The sequence below is a fragment of the Athene cunicularia genome (assembly GCF_003259725.1).
Source record: "Athene cunicularia isolate RWA chromosome 8 unlocalized genomic scaffold, athCun1 chr8_part1, whole genome shotgun sequence".
Classification (NCBI taxonomy): domain Eukaryota; kingdom Metazoa; phylum Chordata; class Aves; order Strigiformes; family Strigidae; genus Athene; species Athene cunicularia.
The window spans coordinates 11,978,666-12,002,984 of NW_020799109.1; the positions used below are offsets into that span (position 1 = coordinate 11,978,666).

Consider the following 24,319-nt stretch of genomic DNA (forward strand, 5'->3'; position numbering starts at 1 on the left):
CATTTTGAAATTAGATTTATTATTTGACCAAATTGAAAACAACATACAGGCTACCAGAGTCTTGATTTAATCTCATGTTTGCATTAAAAAAAACAAGCACAACTGCAGACATGTCAGACAACAGGAGCCCAGTTAGAGAATGGAAGAACAAAGATGCACTGGAAGCCTTGGGATATGTGGCTATGCTCCTCAAACAGTGCAGAATCAATTCAACCCAGCTCAAAACACTGGGAAGAGAGAGAAGGAGCAAGAAGAATGGGTCCTACTACTGATGGTACTGTCTCTGGTCATCTGAGGGGTCTGCTGATGGAGAAAAAGGTCTCCTAGAAGTCCAGCCACAGGCAGAAACATTACTGCAATCAGGTGCTTTACAAAGAATAGAGTCACCTTTTGAAACCTTATAAAAAGTTATCACTGGCTTGCCAAGCTCATCCTGAATTACAGGCAAGCCACTATTTATTTATACTAAAAATGCTATTTATGGGTCCAACCTGAACCAGTCACAGATGGAAGCTTCATGAAAAGTGAAGTGAGGTGGTCTACTGCCTGCAGCATCACATGCAATGGACCCAAGGAAGGGCCATCAGAGCTCCTGTGGGGCATACATTGAGCGTGATTTCCTGCTGAACACATTCAAGAAGCACCTGCCTAGCTGATACTCTGGCAGCACCTTGCCCTCACTGGAATGATGCTGTAACAGGGATAAATATCCTTCCAAAAACAAACCACTGGAGAAAATTATTATCAGTCAAGATCAAAGTACAGGTAACGGAAAGCATGTGTACCTTTGAGACAGCTGCTCTGTAAAGAGCTTTTATTGCTACCTGTAATACTTCAAGCCATAAAACCAATTGTTTTTGCAAAGTCAGATAATATAGACCCCTCAAACACCAGGGTCACCAATTTTAAGTTCATGAAGAGAAGCCAAAATGCAGTTCAATCACTGCAGTAGGTAAAGTATGCTCACATTTGAACAGTGCAGCACAAGAACCGGCGGCAAAATTGGGAAGGCCCTTTGTTTCAGAGTGCAGGATGGCAGCGGTTTCCAACACAGTGCAGCCAACTGACAAGAGTAGATCTGGAGCCTGCAGAAAACATATAACAAAGCCCCTCTTCCAGAACAAATGCTAGGCATAGGAGCTCTTGAAAGTCACTCAATACTGTTGGAGGTGGGTGGCAAAACCTGTCGCAGTTAAACAACAGCATTCCCAACAAATCCAGCTGTTTTGTACTAGGTCATCATTTTAAGATGAAGCTGTTGAGCCAGGTGTTTGCAGCACAGGTAGCATGTGGCATCTAAAAGGTGCATTTAAGTTACATGGCAGTTTGGGAAGAAAGCCTGAACACAGGCATCTTTTCTCTGGAGGCAGAATGGCAGATGATATGAAGAATATGTTTTTCAGTAATATACAGGTAGTGTATAGCCTATGAGAAGTTAATACCAAATCTTAAGATATGCTGACAGAAGAGAGGCAAGTTTGTTAAGGTCCTGCCAGCTCTTCTCCACATTTGCTCACAGCACATCGCTTCAAAAAGGCTGACGTACAAGCTAATATGTCAAAGTGCAGTTTCATTCCCATTGCCTAGACCAGAGTAACTGCAGCTACTAGACTCCAGTCTTAACAGATCCTAGTTTTATCAAGCCAACTATCCCATTCATCAGAAAGTGACTTAATACCCTGAGACCAGGAGTTTTGGACATAGAAAAAAGAAAAAAAAAAAAAACCACAAAGGAAAGCCATTATTTCCTTTCAGAATTTGTTTAAGCCTTCCAATACTGATGAACAAGGTATTCCACCACAAAAATGGGACAGAATACCTCTATGCAAAACAGTGGTTGTGCAAATCTTTGCTACTCATATCAGCCTTGTGACCCTATAAAAATGTAGGGATAAGTAAGCTTTTCTTTACAAAAGTTGTAGTTTATTTCTTTTCTGATCAAGAATTGTATTACTACACAATACTATATTTTATTGCTAATCACAAATGCACCAGGGGTTTCAGAAGAGTTTGGTTTCTAGCATTCCTAGGTAACAAAAGGAAAAGAAGTTATAAATCCAGACTTTGCAGACACATTTCCACATCCCTATAGAAGCAGGGATGCATTAGGTCTGAATTAGAAAAATTCTCCTCTTGAACTATTGCTGGAGACCACATAACCCTAATTTTCTCCAGCAGGAAAAGTGACCCCATCATTCTATGCAAAAAGGCGGCCAGTCTGCTCCATAGCCTAAAATCCCTTTCCTACAGAATGGGAAAGGAACAGGTATGTACACAGCTCCTACTGTGGTGTGTTAATGCTTAAGTTACTAGGAGCAAGTTGGCACATCTGGGTACACCTATTACCCAGCTTAACTCAGCTTCCTATTGCTGGGGCAACAAGTTCTCTCCAACACAACAACCCAGCAGCACTCCTGCTTCAGGAGAGCATTGTACAGCCTTTCAGTAATACATACAGTTCAGTGCATGCTTTATCTGTCTCAGACCCACTATCAGCTGTTGTAAGCACAAGCCTGCGGCCACATGACAGACAGCACTGCCACAGAAGAGGTACTGCACTGCTTCAGATACCACTGCCCTGTGATCCCCAATACTGTGATGCTTGGTTTTCAAGAAGAGAGAATCAGGACTCTGTCCTTTGGTCATTATTGCCTTAGAGTGGGTGGGAAGAAACTCAAAAGAAACTCTTTGGGAGCTGAATGCCTTTTCTTGTTAGAAGGCTGCACTGTGCAGGGCTCGACAGATCTCATGGATTCTGAGGCACATACTATTACAGTTACACTTATGATTAAGTAAGTCAAAACAAGTATCAGAACAAAAATATTAAATGGAGGGTTAAATAATTTGCCCTATAGGATTCAATTTCACATTTCATCTGTTCACACAAGCATCTCCTGTCTGCTTGGATCTGAACAGCCTACAGCTCAACCCTCAGAAAGGAGATGCTGAGAAACAAGAGACTGAAGCTGCTTGCAACAAAAAGATGGATATAAATATAAAAAGAGGTTCAATTTCAAGCACCAGTAATACTGCCTGCTCAAGCCCAGGTGTGGTCACCAGGGAGACTCCCAAAAATCAGGAACATTATTCAATTAAAACAATAAACCATACTACTCTGCAGCTGCCAAGATTCCCGGCTAAAACTCCCAACAGAGTTTGCCACCTGTCAGAATTGTCTCTTAATAAAAAAGCAAGACTGCTCAACGAGATGAGAGCAACACCCCCAAACTGGCTTATTCAATAAGGACCCAACTTCAGACCAGGAGTCTGCAGGCATCAGCTTCAGCAAATGGGATCTGTTTCACTATCCAACAGCTGCCTTTCAGCTACTGCAGAGCATCAGCTTTTTAGCTTCCTTAAAAAACAAAACAAAAAACCCTGGATTTGAAGCATCCAAATATGGCCTGTTGTACTGGAGCGTTTAAATCCTTGGGGGAAGTGGGCATCATCTTCCTCTGCCACAGGCAGCGCTTACTCCATGATGGCCCGGTACAATGCAGGTTCAATGTAGTCTTCACGGTAGCGTGAATTGATCACTCTTTGTCTCTTCCTCTCTTGTCTGACCTCCTTCTCTGCGAAGATCTCTGTGAAGCGCATATCTGAAGCTATTGACTAAGAGAAAAAACAGAATTAGTCACTGGAACATAGATCAAAACCCTGCCTCCACATCCTCCTACTGCATGTAAGAAAGAACCAAGTCAGGACACTTGGGAATGTTCAGCTTTCTTCAAAAATCAACCAAGTACAAGAAAAAAAATATTTAAGAAACTGGATTTAAAAGTCTGGGTATAAGTTTAAGTGAACTGTAATCAGAGATCTAAAGAATCATAGGTTTCAAATTTAACTGAGTAGCTAATTTCAGTTTGTTTCTTTTTTTTTTTTTTTTTTTTTAGATGTAATTTAAGTCACTTTCTTGAAGGAAGAAACACTCATCTGTTCCAACTTTCAAGCAGTCTAGTCTATTTTGTGCCTTATGGAGCAGGCATGTTTAAACACTTGGTCACAGAGTTTAGCTATGATATATTCTTTCTTAAACCTCTAACATCCTGTGTGCCTGCCAACAGATTCTGCATTAGGGTATGCATGATATTACTGTAAAGCAAGATACCTTAGCATGCTGTCCACAATTACATTTTTTTATAGCAGGAAGCATAAAGCAATAGAACAGGGACCCATAAGGGCTGTGGGATCTCTGTCCTTGGAAATAATAAAAACTTGACTGAAAAGAGCCCAGAGCAACCCACCCTGTCTGACTTGAGTTACACCTGCTGGCAACAGGTGACTGGAGCAGAGACCCACAGAGGTCTTTCCTCACCTGAATTATTTTTCAATTTTAGAAAATGGCCAGCTCTCAATGCAAGCCTATTAAGAGCTTTTCAGAACAACAGCTAAGTGAAGGAACCTGGCCATTCTTTGCAATGAGAACAGGCAATAGGACTTACAAATACAGGCACTAAAGGGTATTAACATGCTGTCCCAAACAGTGACTCTATGCTATAAACTCCTATCTCTGCAGAAGGAGAATTAACATCTCTCCAGAATGAGACAGAACTTTGCTTTTATAGCCTGATCAACTACCAAGCTTTGCAATGATTGAGGAGAGCATCAGATTGTAATCTTTTGCTGCCATGGACTCAGCTTGCTGTTCAAGGACAAATTAAGTTAAAGTCATCTTCTTAAAAATCTGCACCCTGGTTACCTACCAGCCTTGACTTCACTCTCTTAGGAAGCTCCTCTTCGAGAGTATACACATCATCCCTTTTCACCATCAGCTGTGACCCATCTTCAAATTCCACCTAGAAGAAAACCAGAAGTTGCTCTGCCAAAAGTCTCAGAAGTTAGAACCCTCCCACAGCTACCCAGAACTTGCCTTCTCCTCCACACAGAGGCCTCTAATGAGATAACCTTCTACCACTTGAATTTTATAAGATACATATGCAGGTGCGCACACTGCAATAGACTTTAACCAAAACTTCACCAATCTCATGACAGTAAAAAGTAGCCCAGCAAGTTCTGGGATATTCTTGTACCACCTGACAAGACAGTCTGGTCACTTTAACACATTCTGAACATTCATCCCTTTGGAAGTGTGCAAGGCATGATGCACTCTCACTAAACACAGAAAAGCAAAACTACACTTGTTTTAAGTAGTTTAAGCTACAGAAACAGAGTCTGCTGAAGAACTGCAGACCACCAATTTTTCAGAAGCTGACACTTTCAAGTAGGTAGCCAGATATAAGTAGAGATACAAGCACCACTTTGCTCTTAACTCCAGCAACTGTTATCAGCACCTGGCACTGCTGACAACACTGAGTAACTTCCCCTGATGTGTTTAAGCATGACTCCCCTATAGCTCTGCTGGCTTTGAGAACAGCCCTATCAATATGATCCACTTGTTATGAATGTTGAATTTTCAGAGAATTCTGTACCTGGTACATCTGGATAGCATGTGATGCAACGAACTTGGCTCCATAAACTTGTCCATCTGTCCATCTCACCTGTACAACTTCACCTTCAGCAGGTGGGCCTAACTGAAGGCAGTCTCGACTCTACAGCATAAAGGAGGAAGGTGAGAGACACAAAGAGAAGGGTAAGCAGCTTCCTTATGTGAAGATTCAGCACTAGGGAGTCCATCACAGTCACAGTGCACACCACCCCAATGATTATTCCATTTTAGGGATGGAGAACTAGGCTGAGAGACATCCATCTATGTCATCTGTATTTAAATCCCAACAGCAGGCCCAAATTCAAAGTACTTCATGCAGGAATGGTACATGAGTATCAACAAGCTTTCCTTCAGACCTACTGCTGCTAAGCAGCCAAAGGTTAGCTGCACTCCCTGTTACACTTGTTCCCGTGTGCCCTCAGTTAAGTCAGTCTCATGTAACACCCCTAAGGCCATTTTGCAGCACATCTAAGCCACAACTCGACCTAGGGTTGGAACAATTACCAAATCCCCCGGTGTCTGCTCTGCAGCAGCAAGAACTGACTCACATCATGTGCCCTCTACTGGGGCCAGGCTCCCACTGCAGAACGTACCACAATGTCCTCTGGATACAGGTTATCACTGAAGGAGCCATCATCGAAGTTGACCTCGTAGAAAGTCTCCTTTGCAAGGCTGACCACTTCACATTGATAGAAGCGACCATTCTTGTGCTTGCTGATGACTATCTGTCCAGGTGACAGATCCTGGAGTGCAGCCTTTGCTCGCTGAGAAGACAAAAATCACTTTTTACACAATGACTCAATAAAGAATGTGCTGAGGACCATAGCTCCAAGTGCTGGCAGACAAGGAAGAAAAATATTTTAGTTCAGGTGAGTAACTCTACTCAAGACACCATCAGCAGAATTTTTAGAAAAGTTCTGCCTCTGGAATTTCAAATGCTTAAAGCTTAATCTGTTAGATGCTGTCCTTAATTTACTTTGTAAATTAAGCTCTAATTTTTCAAAGCAATGCAAGAGCTTTACAGTAAATATTCTTTAACAGACTGTTGTGGTTTTGATGGCTGAAAGTGCTACATGGGAACTTTATAAACAAATCAATCACTAAAACATGAAATCTATGACCACTCATGCAGCCTGCTGGAGTCCCAGCACTAACTCCCGCATATTAAGTATCACAGCATAAACCCCATTATTATTCCTCATTACAACAGCCACAGGAGGGATGTAACGCTCTCAGGTCTTCTGGGCTGCAAACCAAAATACAATAAAGGACCTGACTAATATCACTCAGAGTAGCAGCAAGGTTGAGATCAGAATCCAAGACTGACACCGTTAGATTATACTGAACACTGTGAGAGAGCCAAGCCTTTAATGGAAGTTTTAAAAGAATCACACAATCTAAAACTCTTTCAGACCCTCCAAGATACTGCAGTTCAAACCCTGGGACCCACACACCTACTCACCTCTGCCTGAGATGGAGTCTTATGCCTGAAGCAGGTAATGAAGACAACAAATGGCCAGTCGTCAGGCTGCATCATGACTCCTGCTGCTTGGGCGCAGCTGACATGAAAGGATGTGGGACACCGACCATGTGAGCACTGTACACAGCAACCTGCAATTCTCTTTCTTCGTTTCTTGCAGAAGATGCATTTCTGTGGACAGGAAACTAAAGGTTATTGGGTTTACTAGCTTTTATCTCACACTATCTGGTCTAGGAGTCTGATACTGTGTCATTTACTCTCTGTGACAGCACTGCTAATTTCTTACTAAAAAGAAGCAGAAGGCTACCAGTTCTAGTTTATGACAAGGCAGCAATTCATAAATTTAAAAGTAACCCCACAGATGAAAATTGTACATTAAGTATCTACCAGCTCAACACGCACAAAGCATGTGACCAAAGGATGCTAGCAATGGGAGATCTTGTATTAAATCAGCCTACAATGCTCCAAAGTCAACAGGGCCTTTCAGCACTTGTCGATTAAGTTACACAAAGACAAACAAGATTAGAATAATGGGCAAAGACCACAGAAGCAACAGTTGAAATTCTATCATTACTATCAGTGACCCAATTACACTTGGGTCAGGCCTGATGGGCTGTTGTAGAAGAATGTTATCTGTAATACAATAGCATATGCAAAGCAGTTAAAATCATTTTCCCCTCAACACTGGGCTGTTACAAGAGTTAAAGTACAGTTGCTTTCTTGCTAAAGACATTCAACCATTATACAACTGCCTTGCATATCCTGAAGCATCTCAGTGCTTAAGAGCAGTCAGTAAAGCAAGTTAAATACTAGGGATTAGAAAAATAACAAACAAAAGAAACATCACCATTACACCACTGTCTAAAATGTCTTTTGCCACATACTGAAAACTGTGCTCTCCTTCCCGGCTCCTGATCTGAATAAACATGTATTAGAACAGGGAAAGGTTCAAAAAATAGCACCAGGGACAAATGCCATTTCCCATACAAAGAACAGAGCAGATTAAATTGCTCAGTCTGGGGAGGAGACAATTTGGGATTCAAGGTATAAGCAAAGTCTCCCCGATTCTGAATGGACCAGAGAGACACTTTCAAACCCCACCAGTGAAGCACAGGTGATCCTTACCAGTCTGAAACGTTGCAGAGGGATTTTGCCAACATCTACAGGACTCCTCTCCGCAATGTTCACAAATTTTGCCTCCAGTACAGCTACAGCACACATTACATGAACCCACCTGCCAGGATAGAAGAGGGGAAAGAAATTAATATGTATTAGGCCAACAGAGGACACTTTGGAGTTTAAAGTAGATACAGTTCTGTTGAAGCTTGCAATATAAACCACAATAAATAGCCTACTACCAGTAATAAGCCACGTGGGGCAAACCCAACACTTCTTCATATTTCCAATCTACTACTAACAGGCTTAACAGGAGAGCAATTTAGTGTGGCTTGTGTTGGCTGCATATCTGCATTATAGAGGCCTGCCTGATAAGTTGAGGCTCTGTATGACGTCCCCAAAGTTTCTGGAGGCTAAGTTTCATTTACTTCATAATGCTACAAGTCTGTACTACTGCTGTCAAATAATTTCAGACAATCCACCACACCAAAGGACACAGGACAGGCAGTTGTATACAGTATACCTGCTGCAGAGGGACCCTGAATTTCAGTATGTTGTGCTACTTAAAAATATAGTGGTCCTTTTTCTCCATCACCACCACACATTACAGGGAGAAATCAAAATCCTCTGTGAGAAGGTACTGAAAGATATTATCTCATCAGGAACCTTATTTTTATGTGGTACATTACACCTCTGCACTATAAAATGCAAAGCAATTAACAGCTGCTGTCAACAGAATGAAAGTGAGGCATTACCTGAAGAGATGATGATTGCTGGATGTGAACACAATGACCACACTTTACCGTATCCCCCCCAGTAACACAAAGTATGAAAGGTTTTGTTGGTTACTGTGTTACACCAAATGCAGACATTGGCACTACTAGCTTACCCTCAGCTACTTCGGAATTGAGCTTCTCCCTTAAGATTAAAAAATATGGAACACTCACTTGTCATCATTGGCTCTCTGCAGTGCTCCTCCTCGTAATGAACACAAACAGCAGTCCTGGCAGAGGGAAGAAAGCATTAGCTGAAAGAGTGAAGTCCAGAGCAGCACACTTGCCTCAGAACTTCCTCCTCAAAATGCATGTCCAGAGGAAGAAAATGGTTTCACTGTCAGAAGAGCGCTAACTACCTTGTACAGATCAGCCCTTTAGCTCTCAAAAGCTGCTGCCCTTAGGGCAACAAAGAGACTCCAATGCTGTTGAAAGGAAAGCAGACCTACCACTGAAGACTTATTCAACTTGTTTGTTGTAGGTTCCTTTTACAACTGTAATACACCATGTCCTTTGAGGATGTGTAAAAGGATCTGGAACAAACACTAGCAAATACAAAAGGCTGACCTGTTCTGCTGATCTAAAGTCTATATAGCTTTGAGGGAATCCCATTCTTCTTGCCTCCTTCACATGTGCACACCTCCCTAGTTATAAACAGAAGTTACTTTCTGTTTTAGAAAGAGTAGCTAGTGTAAATTAAGACAAACAATGGAGTTATTTCCACACTCATGCAAAACATCTTCTATATGACTCAAGTGAGCTCAGCAGCTTTGCACTCGTTAAAAGGATTCTATCACTGTAGCTTAGAAGGCACCAAAACACAAGAAATGGGCTCCTAAACATTCTCTAAATTGTCTTTGTTTCACAGAAGAGAATTAAAAACCAAAAACAAACCACTATGGAAATGAACTTGGAAGCCCAGTTCCTAGATGCACCAGACTCCATCTATAAGAATCTTATGAGAAACTTTACCTCTTCTAAGGCATTTTCTGTACACCTGGAGCACATCCAGTCTTCGGTGGCCTTGTCAGGGGATACACCATAACAACCTAGAACAGACACATCTTGCTTAAGAGCTTACTTAAACTCAGGCTCCTTTACCTAGGGCCCAGAAGTAAAGAATGAATTCAAACCAATAAGCCTCAGGACAATGTTGTATATTTGAAGTTATTCATGCAGCTGACTCCATATTTCATTGGCCAGCACTCAAGTATATACCACTCAGATAAGGCCTGAACTTGGTCTATTTGTACATTAAACAGACCAGTAGAGGCTTGCTATGATGTACAGACTTACTACACTAGTCTTTAGGATTAAGTCTAGATGCACTCACTCGCATGAACACAGACATGGCAGTTCCTGCAGGTGATAAGTACGCTGGTTCCATCTTCCTCTAAGTAGGGGGTTGAAAGATTGAGGTCAGTGCTGCAGCCAGTTGTAGTAAAGCACATTTCAGGAATCAGGGGTTTGGTTCGGATCTTCCCACCCACAGCAGCTGGAGTTACTCCGGAGTTTTGACTGTTGCCTCCACACTCCGCCTATAAGGGATGGACAGGGAATTTAAGTTTTACAAGTAAAACCATCTCACGTTATCTTTACTCATCCATTATTTCATACATAACACTCAGTTTAAAGAAAGAACTAGGGTGCTGAAAGATTAAGAGTTAGTAGGAAAATATAGTTAGTTTATTGTCCTGGTTTTGGCTGGGATAGAGCTAATTGTTTTTTTTTTTTCCTTCCTTCTTAGTAACTAGAATAGTGCTGTTTTGGATTCTGTATTGGATTTGATATGAGAAGAATGCTGATATTGTACTGATGTTTTTAGTTGTTGCTAAGAGATCAAGGACCTTCCAACTTCTTATGTCCTGCTAGTGTGCAGGTATACAAGAAGCAGAGGGGGAGCACAACCAAAACAACAGACCCAAACTGGCCAACGGAATATTCCATATCATCTAATGTTATGCTCAGTATGTAGATAAGGGTTGACAGGGAAGCTTGGGTTTTCAGGACAGTGGCTTCAGAATTCTCTCTTTTCTGGGATTGTTACCCAGGAACAGGCTGGGCATCAGTCAGCAGGCATTGAGCAATCACACTGTGCATTACTCATTTGTATTTTCTATTACTACTATCATAATTATTAAATTCTTTAAAATTTAAATTATTAAATTGTTTTTATCTCAACCTACAAGTTCTTCCCCACTCCCCAGAGCAGGAGCGGTGAGTGAGCAGCTGCATGGTGTTTGGCTGCCGGCTGGGTTTAAACCACGACATATATCAAATCCTCTGCTACTACAGCCTCAGAATAAAACTATTTTCTACCCAAAGGGCTAAACATAGGGTTTGAACTGCATCCCTCTGATGAGCAACAAGATACACAAACTGCATCTCTTCTGACAGAAGAGATGGAATCACTAACCCCACCCCATGCTCTGTGGGTAACAGCTCTGCCGCATCCACCTACTCCCTAACAGAGAGGATCATAACACTGCTATCCAACTTTGTACATTTATCTTATTTCAGTAGGGAAGGACTGCAATCACATAAATAGACACCTACTGCAATCGCCATTAGTTTTTCCTAACATAGCTCTGAACAAGTCTAATGGGCTTTGAAACTAATTTGTTTCTGGAAAACAAGCAGACTAAAACTGCAGTTTCCCAGTTAAAGCTCAGGAGACTTTCATGCTAATCTTTTATAATTTATTCATCTAAACCAATGTCAAACCAAACAGCAAAGTTTACAGAAATATTCTTCAATTCAAGTTACCCTTCTTAACAGCTAAATAGAAATTAATCCTTCTCTCTGAAGAGGTATTTCAAACCATCTTTTGTACCTCACAGGCCACCACAAAAGTAGCTTGCCTAATCTTTAAAAAATATTATTAGTGGAAAACAAAGTAGCAGAATGAAGCTGCACTGTCCCTCCTACAGTGCTTGAAAAGATAGGAAAAAAAAGGTCCAGGTAAGGATCACAGTTGGAAGGAAACTTACATGTTTCCAACAAATCTTGATTATTCAGATTCTGTAAAACTTACTGGTTTACACTGAACATCACACATCAAGCAAAAGACTAATGACTGAGGGAAATCTATAACAAAGTTAAAAGAAAATGCAACTTTTTTTCCAAGCAGCTAGATACTTTTCTTCTTCACAAAGGGAAAGTGAGTATTTGTCTGGCATTTTATGCCAATGTTTTATTTGAATGGGTAACTGAAGTGAGTTCCCAGACTTGCTATAGACTTTCTGAAGTTGGAACAGAGACTCTAACCACAGCTCAAATCTTGGAAGAGTTTCTGCTTCACTGCCTCGTGTAGACAGACATTTGAAAACCTGCAGCTAGAGTTTTCTACTTAATAGCATTTAGAACTCAAAAAAGAAACTAGCAGAACTTAAGCTGTTCTCAAATTGTTAACTTTATACATTGCCAGAACTAGAGAAATCTCCATGCAGCTTCTATGTAGAATTAGCAGTCCTAACAAGAACCCACTCTCAGACAGAAATAGCAAGATCAAACAGAAATATGGTTGATGGTTTTCATAAGAATTAGGAAATATACACAATATAAACCCTCAAAAAAATTTTAGGTCTTTATTTCCAACACTGTGGTGAACATGCTTCTAGTGCCACCATAATCCTACAGTGATCTCAAATGAATCAAACGTGCTTAGTGTATGGGAAGGGACAAACTATCTCTAAGTTGCAGATCCAACACACAACCAGACAACTATTGAAGCTACCTTAAAATCACATAGCTTAATCACAGCAAAAAATTCAGTGTGGGACTCCTGCCTAAGCATTTAGTCAACATGACCAAGGGGTTCTGTAACCCATCCTAAGCTATGCACTTCTACAGCTGTGCTTTGTCAAAGCACATTTTTACGTGTCAATATGGACATACTCCAAGAAAAGACAGCTTTCTATCTATGCCATCCACAAACAGAACCCTAAATCCTTTTAAGTGAAAGGTTTTGTTCCTTGCCAGCTCCCCAAAGACCACACACTATGAGTGGATTTCAAGTGTTTTTTAAACAAGTGTAGAAGTGAAGGTGTCAGCCTGAAAAAGAGAAATGGGATTTTATAGTCAGCTCCAGCAACATTCAAGTTCCGTTCTGTGGTTTGAGCAAAAGCCACAGAACACAAAAACTTCTGCTGAACAGCTGGGTAAGCCCTGGGAACCCACAGGCAGGCCATCACAGCTGTGGTAAGGTTCACTCAGTTGTGCTCTCCTAAAACAATTCCTCAGGAAGACTGCAACACTAATACACCTTTTGTTAAGTGGCAATATGTAAAATGGCATTTAACCATGCATCACAGTGGCAACCTATTTAGTTATCTCTATAACATCAACAGATTTGGTCTACATACCTGATACGTCTGGAAGAGCATACAAACAGCACAGTAAGGAGACTGCTGAGCCATGGTCCGATTGTATTCTTTTTCGGCCTCAAAATTTGGTGGCCGATTCTGCCACAGCTGGCTAAGTGGCTTGGCCCATGCTTCTGTCTCCTCAGCCTCTTCTTCAGGAGTTAGCTGCTCCGATGCCTCTGCAATAATAGATCATTAACTCAGCTATTATATGTCCTTAACTTCTTGCTAATGAAACTAAGTAAGGCAAGAAGTTATGAATTAAGACATGAATGAAAGACTCCCAGAAATCAAATGGTCATCGGGGTGATGGGAGCCAGTAACTTGGTCTCCTTTTTAAGAGGATTCTACTAATCAAACAATTGTGAATACACGAGATAGGCTTACAGGGTGAGAACAGCACCAGCTCCAAATTATGTCAAGACTAGGCTGTCAGCCAAAGAATCTGGTGTTGGTTTTGTTTTTTTTAAAAAAACGGGAGTATTTACATCAATTACTGGAATGCTCTAAGGCAGATGCAATTATGCAACACTCTCTCATACTGGTTTAATTTTAATTTCAGAGTTGCGATTTTCCAAAGAATGGAAAAGGAAAGAAAGCCGACACCACTGAGGAGAAAAGTTTAACGATGCAAGGACAAAAAAAATTAGGTAAGAACCTCATCTGCAATGCTGACTCCTGTTTGTTGCCAGTTACTTAACAAAATACCCCACACTGTCCACAGAAGCTGAGACCCTCTCTACACTTTCCCAAAGAGCACAAGGCTTACTTACCATCATCACTAATGCAGTCTTTAACCAAAAGTGGGTGATGGCGTGGGAGCTTGCTCAATGGTTGGCGACGACCCTTGGACTTCTTACTCTCCTTCATTGATCTTATGTACTCCTTTGCTACCTGGACAAGGAGAAACAATTCAGCAGTCAATTAGCGTGTGTCCTTTTACATTATTTTTAAAGGAATTTATCCTGAACTTAAAAAAACCTCCACAAAATGCACATATGCTTCCATGATTTTATTTCTAACAAACTAACTTCAGCTCTAAACTAGCTGTTTCTGAAAGAACTGCTTGCAGTACTAGCTGCAAGCAAGCTACAAGAACTGCTTGCTGTACTAGCTCTGTTGAGCCATTAGAATATAGACTTTTCACAGGTCCCAGTGCAGCTTTTCATGCAAGTCTGTATAAGTATTGTGTAAAAGACAGAAACAAAGAAAGGGGAGTTGAATGGTTCAGCTTGGAAGAGCCATGATAAAAAGTCTCACCCACTCTGAAGAAATCCTCAGTTTGTGCATCAACTTAAAAATTCCAAATTTAAAAATAAAAAATAAAATAAAAATTATGGAGTTCTTTCTTGAACTAACAAGCTTGTTTTAAACGAAGAAAACTTTCACTCTGTTTACTTATTACTTGCACTGATGTCTTTCCAGACAGACTAGAAGGAGACTACAATAGTTACTTCATGTTCCCTTAGCCTTATGTAAAAGTAAGTGACATGCTGACAAAATTACTACTAACCTGACAAGCAAGACAATAAAGGCAATGATTTTAACAGCCCAGGAAGTCTCTCAGTAGATAAGAACAACACCACCCCCCCCTTTTTTTAGTCTGTTATTCCTTTAAGAGCAGAAGCAAATCTTAGATTAAATGCATCTTACATCTTTTTAAATCTCTTCATAAAAGAAGCCACGAAAGAGCATAATCATTATCTCTGATCTCCTACACAGAGTTGGATACAAGAATTCTAAGAAACAGAAATGCTTTTATTCAAATGGAAATTAGCATTCCCAGTTACCATATGATGGAAAATTTGTTTCAAAATACACCATATGGGGAAAAACAATCTACACTCATTCAAAATTTCACCTTTTCCCTGTAAAATGATAATCATTATCAGCCTCCCACTCTCTAAACACAGGTTTAAGGAGGGAAGCAAAATAATTTGAAAAGACACCAGCAGGAAAGATTTGAGCTATTACAGACTTCTCTTGGATTGTCTAATAACCATTCATTGGCAGTTCTTAAACACTCAGATTTATTCTCCCAATCAGTAATTTTTGTTCTGTCATTTCTTCTTTTAAAAAGGACACACAGATGTACACATGTATGCGATTTTGTATTTAACACCCCCCCCCTCAAATGTATTAATGTGTTTGTAATAAAGGCTGGATTGAACTAGATTAATTTTAGGTGTCTATTAAAGGACCTGAAAGAGCCTGTAACACTCTCATGTCAAAAACACCAAGCTACCCTTTCTCTTAAATCACTTAGATAATTTAGAGAAGTTCTCAAAACAAGGGATTTCCTTGTTTTCTAGAAGAGGTAAAAGACTTTCATCTTAATTCTTGTTTGTTTAGCAAAAGCTGTAGGTATTAAAAACCACATTAACAACTAAGCAACCTGCTATGCAAACACCAATGGAAAGAAAATGTAATCTGCACAGACAGAAGTTTTGTCATAGCAAATCCACGAGAACGTAACACAGCCCTTAAGCTTTCAGTACTCTTGCCATTCATACCTCTGCCAGTTCTTGCTCATTCACACTGGCTGTGTCACTGGCTTTCTTTCCTGACGTCTGTTCATTGTCAGATCCACTGGCATCCCCTTTAGCGTAGCTATGGACCGTAAGCACCCCAGCTGGCCCAGGAAGAGTTCGTTTTGCCAACAGATCAGTCGATTCAGAGTCTGAAGAACCAGAATACGCAGGCGAACTGGACTGAACACTGGACGTTGCACTCTGCTTTGAAGTTGGCAACACTGAAGTGGAATTTGAAGCATGTGAAATGGAGAGATCCAATGCAGCTGCTTCTTGTTCTTCTTCCTCCTCCTCCTCAAGCTTCACTGTTTTCAGTTCTTCAAATTTGGCTGAGTCCACACGATCTAGAAGAAAGGATACGCTGACTTTTTCTAAAGTCTGGGCAGCAGAGAGAACATTTGTGCAACCATTTGCACAAAGCCAAACAAGAAAGCAAACTACTACATGCAAAAAAGCAACACTGTCATTTAAAGAGTAGATCATTAATTCAAACACCTATAACATCATGGGTGGCTTAGAGAGAGGTCTTTACTCATATATATAACAAAACCAGCAGAGTTCAAAATAAACAGAGATGATCCTTTATAGAGTGTAGCTAAACAGCCCATCTCCTGGCCACATGATGCTGTGGGTTAAAAGGTTACAGGGTTCATAGGAGACCTAATATAAAAAAAAAAAAAAAGACAGAAAACCCACAAACCAATAGAGGATTACTAAATACAAACTGCAATGGGTTGGAAAACACAATACTAGAGGGAGGCATCATATATGTTTGCCCTGTTCTTGTATTGTTCCACAGGCCCCTTGCTCCTCCCTTAAGAGCAAGGATAACTGACCCATTACAAGCCACATTAATTTTCCTCCAGCCTACTTGTTACAAAACTAAAACAAAACATCTATACAGCATACAAGCCCCACAATACCAGGAAGTCTGCATAGATTTTACTAAGCAATTTCTATGAACAGGTCACATTACACAACAGGGATACAGAGGACCTTAGGCTACTGAGGCACCCAATACATTTCTGTATGCAGGCAGGCAAAAATAAAGAGAGAAAGCAAAAGCTAGAACACCAATTTCTTAAACGAGTCTCAATCAATTCTCCTTCTCCCTTTATTTTAGCTGAAAAGCAACATCCCCATGACCTACCTGGCCAGTCAGTCACTGAAGCAGCTACTGGATGGCTGCCTACACCTTTGCTCTCCCCCAGCTTTTTTCAATATAATTCCCACTGGGGAGTCCTCCACAGATAGGCCACAAAAGCCAACAATTCACACTGTCGTCACTTCATTTACTTAAACGAGGGGCAGAAGCATCAGACAAGTTTAAAGGGCACAACCTAAAATTGTTTCAGATACACTCTTTGGCCTTGAAAAATCAAACGGTACTACCTCAAGTCTCATGACAGAAAATTTCTGAAGTGGTTGTCATGGCTCTGAAAAACTAGTGTCTGCTTTTTTGGACATGACAACATCCTACCAACTAGCATCATACGAAACAGTGCCCCAGATTCAGCTCTAGCAGCTTCTCTCCCTGAAGAATACTACCCTGTCCCCTTGTACCAGGATAAATCTTGACACACAGTTACCTGGAAGCTTGAGCCTTTGTTCACCTTGTTGCACAAGTTCCTGCGTAGGTCTCTCACTGGGCTCTGCCATGTCCGCTTCATACTGTGTGGAGCTCAGCTCCTCCTTGGGAAAGGCCTCGCTCTCACTCACCTCCTGAGGCACTTCCAGGCAAACCCTGTGCCTTTTTGTGCCTATGCGATGCTTGGGGATGCTGTGGAAGACAAATTTGTATGTCAGGTTATCAAGCATGTTGAATTCCTATCTGGATGCACAAAATAGTCTGGGTTGGATCACTGTTTTGTAAGACAGCATCTAGCAAGCCAAAGTTTCCAAATTTTTCTGAAGTGTTTTCTTTGCCTTTACAGAAGCAGAGTCAGTAATCCTTAGGGATGACTCCTTAGCACCTGTTAATCATGTATTAGGCAGCTGTGTTGTAGCCAGACATTCTTTACCTTAAACAAAAAAACTTCAAACAAAACCCAAAACAACAACAATAAAAAACCCAGAACCAGAGACAGACCAACACTGGCTCAAAAAGATTTAACGGCAAAATGCAAGAGGATTAGCCTGTCCACCTTCAGCCACCAGGAACGGCAGACTGATGCCGTAGCCTGAGGTACTGCTAGTACCAGAATTTGCTAGCAAGTACTGTCCTGTGATCCCAACACACCCCCTTTTTCTTCTGGGCTCCCAGTGTATGGTGCACACTTCCAATACAGGCTTTGTATGTCTGTCCCAAGACAAAGAACTACCTTCCAAGCTGGTGCACTTCCTGCCTACCAGAGACCATCGTCAGCATGGACTCAAATAGTTTAAAAAAAAAAAAAAAAAAAAAAGGAGTAAACCCTATTCCAAAGAAAGCAGACTATTGCAATTGACTGGTGTCAGTCTACCAGAATGGCAAACATTCAATTCCAGCTGAGTCCAATTTCTAATAATCCAATAGAGAAACACAGCACTACCTTTTTGTCTCGTCCCCATCCACTTCCTCTTTACACATCTCTCCTGTTTCCATTTCCTCAGCACACTGTTTCCCATTCTTGACTTTTTGCATGAGATCCCCTTTAAGGAACTCTGCCGCCTCTGGGGTTGGAAGAGCATGGTCAATGACAGTCACATCCTTCCCGGCTTTCCAAAGCTTGTAACGATCTGGCTGGTACTTCCTCACAAACACATCCATGGAGATCTTCACCATGTCCTTCCGACATGAGCACTGAAGTCACAGAAAATAGTCAAGTAAGGCCACATGCTCAACAATTCTACTCTGCATTCCTGCATCACTTTGCTTCCAGGAGCTTAACTGAAGAAAAATCCCACAGTTACATATAATTGAACCTCAGAACTTTCAAAACTCTTTCCCAGAAAATCAAAAGGGCATATATTCAGTTACAAAAAACTGGGAAGAAAAGCCAGCAAAAACAACAAAACAGAAAACCAGATGTTATCACAGTAACTAAGAAAGAAGCTCACCAGCCTATTTAGAGTTGCTGGTAGAAGCTGACTGTTCTAAGATGAGCTCATACAAGAACAGCCATCAAAACCAGACTATAATGACGAAGTCTGAGCCATACAAACTCCACGCCTACCCAGAGCAGTGGAGGTTCCCCTCATCTGGGCATGGTTACAACCAGTGCTTCAGAGCATGCACTTCAGTGTATCTTCTGAAAACATAACCCATGTTTGTAAGGCACCTCTAAAGGGATATAACACTATCCAGTCTAAAGGTTCAGTGAAGATAAATCCCTTATCCAAAAAAGTAAGTTGCCAAAGTCTTACTTCCAGGCTAAACAGTCAATATATAATAGTTACAAATATAAGACAAAATACTGGTGAGTCCTGACCACCAAGCACACCCTTTCATCATTGGAAAGACAACCAGTCCCCTGTTTTAATTTGAAGCCTCACTTGATCTACAGAAAGCAAAAAAACATGTTGTATATTATCCACAGTTGAAAAAAAAAAAAAAGGACATGAAACAGGAGTCTGGCTGGACATTGTAACCATATCAGAGAGCAAACATCACATCTTAAGTGGACAAAGCACCGAATTCACTCCCTTAGAACAAACACTGGGGGCTTAATGAGCAGCAGAGCATTAGGTTATTTGTATGCAATAGGATGACAACAGACCACTGACCAGTACAGACTGCTTCCCGTACTCGATCCACCGAAGAGTGGCAAAGTTGGTAGATTCAGCACAGTTAAAGCCATGATTAAAGCCAGCATGATAGCTATAAGGAAAGGTTATCATGAACTCTCCAGCCTCCTGTGTCACCTAGAAAATTGAGACACTGTATTGTTATGTTAATCACAACTTAAGAGTCTACTTGCTGGGTCTGAATAAAAAGAGCTCCTGTCCACCTCATGCAGGGTATCTGAAACCCCCACCCACAGATGGTGGTTGCAGTTCCGTGCTGCAGTGGACAGACTTGATACTTAGCTCCACTATTCTCCTGTTTATGTTAAATATCTGTTTACTGGAAAGCAACACAACAGTCTTTTACTAAAACACAACACAACTGGTCAAAACAGCACAGAAGTGGTTATACATACAAAATAGTCTGTGACCAGCTATTTAAAGGTCATATAGGTACTTATCAGCTACAAGTTTGGCTGAACAGTATCCAAGGCCAAGTAAAATTTCTAACCACATACAGCTTGGAAATTTATTGTTTTCTTTTGCTTTTTATATTCAAGTACAACTCTATCAGCCTTCCACTGCTGCTCTTCAACACTCCCCACTGTCTAACAAAGGTTCATGACAACAAAACCCTCGAGCTGCCCACACAGATGTTACAGTACTTCTGAATAAGGACTCAAAGACTAGTTCTTCAGTATGTGTGTGTAGGGAAGAGGGGTGGCAGGTTATCACCTGAGAAAGTAAGGAAGTCTATAGTTATTAATGTAATAAAAAAATAATAGGCAATAAGCCATATTTTCTACTGAGCACGCAGATCACAACAAAAGAAATTATCAGCCAACATATCTGAAACAAAAAAAGCACAATCTCTCTTCATTGAATACACAGCTAAGCAGTAAAGTTAATCTAACACAGGATGGGGTACATAGCTGTAAATTAAAAAAATCACAGAAAACAGAGCCTTTGTTTTTAATAGTTCCTTGATAGGTTTTTCAGTCTCAAGTTCTTTCAGGCCCCAACTGCCAGATAAATGGAAACACAGTGGGAAAGGATTGGCTTATACCTTCCCTGTTCCTATTTCTCTAAGCATCTGCTCTTGGCTGCTGTTAGAGATGAGACAGGGCTGCATGAACCTCTTGACTGAGCTGGTGTAACTGTGATTATTCTTCTGTACCTTATCAAATGGGATGCCGTATTTCTTCAGAATTGATGGAGAGATGAGTGTCATCTTGTGACGGAGAAATGCTTCACAGCTTTGAGCACTTCCTGGAAAGAAACCTGTTTAAAATAAAGGTGAGGAGAAACTTTACCATTCTGCTGTGAACTAAGCTAATTTTTCAGTAATTTTTAGGAAAAGTTTTGTCTAAACAGTATTTTTCCCCTACGCCTACAAGTACAGACCACCTTATATGAAGTGTGCTAGCTTGCATTCTGAAAAAAAAGGACAACTCCTGGAGATTTATCTTTAACAGACGTGAGTTTGAAAGAGCATAAAAAAGACTGCACACAGAATGATCTTCCCTTGGCTATAACCTTCCAGTTCTAATAATCAATAGTTAAGAATTTTCACTAAAGGTTAGACAGACCACAATTGCATTATTTGTACTGTGACATCTCTCTTGTGTCTATACTATAAGCAAATACTCAGAAATTATATCATCTACACACTAAAAGGCAAATTATCAGTTCAGTCGTGCCAGTCTGTGCTCTTACAAACATTCCAGGCATGTCGTACTCTAAAAGAGCTCAAACCCCTTGAAGCTGTTCATCCCATCTTCTGCAAAAGGCAGGACATGAATCACCCGATTACCTTTTGCAAGTCTCTCCAGACGCTTCCCATGCTCTGGAGGGATGGAGTACCTGCAGTCATAAGAACAAGTCTGTTAAGTTCAAGTGACATGACAATATCTGAGAGTTTGACTGGAAATCATTAACAGGCATTGAGGCATGAATTACTTTAAAAAAAAAAAAAATAAAAAAAAAAATCAATCCTCCATCCCTACACCAAGGACTTTTACCTCTCTATCCCAAGAAAAATCAAGAGCCAAAAGCTGACCATCTGGTCCACTGACTTTTGCTTAAGCAGTCAAGGAAGTAAAAAGTCTGATGTATTTAGCTAGCAGATTTGCACAGCAAAACACGAATTGTGAGAAGGAAAAGCACTTCCTGACCAGTCTCAGTTCATGGCTGTGGAATCACTAGTATGCTCAGTGCAAGGAGGAACATAGACCAAGAGAGAAAATGGAATCACCTTTCAGCTGCTCAGACCAAGATGGAACAAAGTCAGACACAATGCCACATCCTTAACACGTACACAACTTGCACTGTGCTCTTTAGGGCTACATCTCTTTCTCTGTATGCACCTTTTTGTGGGAGCCACAAAACTTCTTGGTTTGACTACAGTAAATAAAACCACCTGCTTAACTTGATTTTGCTCTGGAATAGACTGCTATATTCTTGATGGTGTTCCTTGTTAAATAAATCAGACCAAGCTATCGGTAAAATTAATTTCTTCCACATACTGCTGTAAGAGAAGCAATGGCCAAAAGGTTTATCTGACTGAACTATTCTGTTTCATGTTCCTATGCTATTGCCACCACATGGGGTTGTTCACTGGTCACATGGCACTAGCTATTATTTTTTACTTCAAAGTTGTATTAAAAGGCGGCCAAAAATTATAGTTTCCAACAAAAGTGCCATGGAAACAATTGTTGAAGTTGCTTGAGAAATTTATTTGTGAACAGAAGGGAATGATTCACTCTTAAGATGCAACCCATGCTACAGAAAAATTTGGGAGCCTCCCCTAAAAACAATCGTGAAAGCTCAGACACTGGACGAACCACTCAGCAGGATCCACTAGCCTCCTTTTAAATATATGACAAATAGCTACATTTCAAAGTCTGTTAAAAATTGCCGGTTCCCCTAGTGCCTGCGTGACAACAGGCATATTACTTCTATATGGTTTAGAGCCTCAGGAAATCATAACCAAGTTTTCCAAGTTCTGGCCCTATTGCAGCAGAGAACATCCACCCTGTATTTTAATTCTGAAGAACTCTTTACATCAGGACAGTAAATGGACTTTCTAGAAGGTAACATAACATACAAATGTTACTGAGGACACACACTGCTTTGCAGTTCCTTACAGATTTCTAGTGATCTTGTCATCAGATACAACTGCAGTGCAATATTAGAGGAATGGCAATTCCTTTAGACAACTCTCATAACTTCACAACTTTGACTCCAATATTTTGTGGTATTGTTTCTCTACATCTAGAAGCTTCCCTAGAAAATCTTACCATGACTTGGGTTCCCCAAAATGCAAGTAATTAATACTGTAGAGATCCATGTCCTCGGTATGCCAAGCAAAGGATGTTTTCCACATGCCAAAATACAGGTAAGGAGTATTCACTCCTTCAATGGTTATGCCGCTTTCATTCTCCACAATATCCAGGATTGTCTTCAATCTGCCAATATTCCATGCATCTACATCCTGCAAAACACAAGCATCATGTTAAACAAGCATTATGAAGTACAGAACCACACAACTAAGATGGCAGATGCAAAAGCTATCACACACTTGTGAAACACCACATCAAGACAAATCATCTACTGGCATAGCTCAAACCGCTAGCTAGTGCGCCCAAAACAAAAGTTTTGCATGGTGTTAGCTTATGTACCAATTGTTAACTTTTTTTCCTCCATAAAGGTGGCTAGTCATCAGCCAACATAATGATTAATAAGGAGAAATAATCACGAAGCTACAGACTTTACAGAGAAGAGAACAACTGCAAGCTTGAGCTGATGTCTGAACCCTCTTGAGCAGAAACTTTTCATTCCAAACATCTTTGAAAAGAGTAAATCATAATGTAGGAGACTAGCAAGTAGAACACATACCCTTTTCTAATGTTTATCATCCTAAAACATAATGGCTACAGAGCTGTCCCACAAAAATACACACATTAATGGATATCAAAGCAGTGTGTGTTAACTGATCAACACTTACAACTCTCATACACCTTTCAGGGCAAAGTGGTATAAAAGCAACACTTATGCAGCAGTTGTTTTTGCTTTCTTGAGTTAAACTGTACTACACTGAGGCACTAACAGAGGTCCCTTGGAACGTGACCTCTATTTGCCTTCTTTAACTATCTGGAGAGTATGTTATAAACGCACAGTTTATTATGTTCCTGCCTACTCCAGAAGCTGGAGCTCTGCTAAGACTACCATTAACTCTTTCTGGAAGTGAAGAGTCAAATACTATATTAATATTTATGGAATGCAATATACAGTGATAACTGTTACCTGAAAACCAAAAAAGTCTCCTCACCTTGTCATAAAGTGTGCCGTTAACATCAGCACCATAGATAGGAGCATTGAACGTGAGGTTCTTCCAGTATTTTCGTTCAAGGTCTTCAAAGTCCGTGTAGCGAGGTGTGCAGTACCTGAAAAAAACAACAGACACTAAAGACTTTGCAGTTTGATACTTTATGAGTTTAAACCAATGTTTTCCACCACTGAAAGAACTAAAGCTACAATAAAAATACCTAATGCACGTTAACAGCGAGACCCCCACCTCCGAGAACAGCAATGACAACAGCCGCAGCTCTGTTACCGTGAGACTTGGGAACAAAGGATCAGGAAGAAAACTACTTCTCCCATTTCACTTTCTAGTTGCTGCTACTTAGCAAGGATGGATGTAGTCAGAACCAGAAATGCTGGTCAAGTGTGCTCAGTTTACCAACAAAATATCTGCTCTTGATGTCCATTCCCTGCTAACTATATACTGACCTCTTTATGCAGCACTGGGGGATCAATTTTACATTCTAACACCTATTTGATGTGTTTACGTATATATATATATATATATATATATATATATATATATATATATATATATATAT

At 40.6% G+C, this 24,319-nt stretch overlaps 1 protein-coding gene across 1 annotated transcript; it reads right to left on the bottom strand.

Annotated features, from left to right (window-relative positions):
* KDM4A (lysine demethylase 4A) lies at window positions 1-23,857 on the bottom strand. Its single transcript, XM_026854146.1, has 19 exons — window positions 23,746-23,857; window positions 22,715-22,908; window positions 21,229-21,278; window positions 20,593-20,696; window positions 19,416-19,553; window positions 18,242-18,492; window positions 17,300-17,490; window positions 15,693-16,054; window positions 13,953-14,073; window positions 13,180-13,358; window positions 10,149-10,353; window positions 9,788-9,864; window positions 8,990-9,045; window positions 8,052-8,160; window positions 6,909-7,097; window positions 6,040-6,210; window positions 5,430-5,549; window positions 4,704-4,796; window positions 1-3,612 (listed from the first exon to the last, which is right to left on the bottom strand). The coding sequence occupies exons 2-19, from the start codon at window positions 22,798-22,800 to the stop codon at window positions 3,472-3,474; spliced, it is 2,643 nt and encodes an 880-aa protein (XP_026709947.1). The 5' UTR covers window positions 22,801-22,908; window positions 23,746-23,857; the 3' UTR covers window positions 1-3,471.
* Between the last annotated feature and the right edge of the window lie 462 nt (window positions 23,858-24,319).

What these genes read in the sequence shown, in the direction of transcription:
- KDM4A (XM_026854146.1), bottom strand. Translation starts at nt 22,800, where the DNA reads ATGTGGAAAACATCCTTTGCTTGGCATACCGAGGACATGGATCTCTAC. An exon ending in CCATGTCTGTGTTCATGCGA is followed by an intron (nt 9,865 to 10,148) that starts GTGAGTGCATCT and finishes TGTCTGTTCTAG; the next exon opens with GTTGTTATGGTGTATCCCCT. An exon ending in CTCTGCAACGTTTCAGACTG is followed by an intron (nt 7,098 to 8,051) that starts GTAAGGATCACC and finishes TCCTGTCCACAG; the next exon opens with AAATGCATCTTCTGCAAGAA.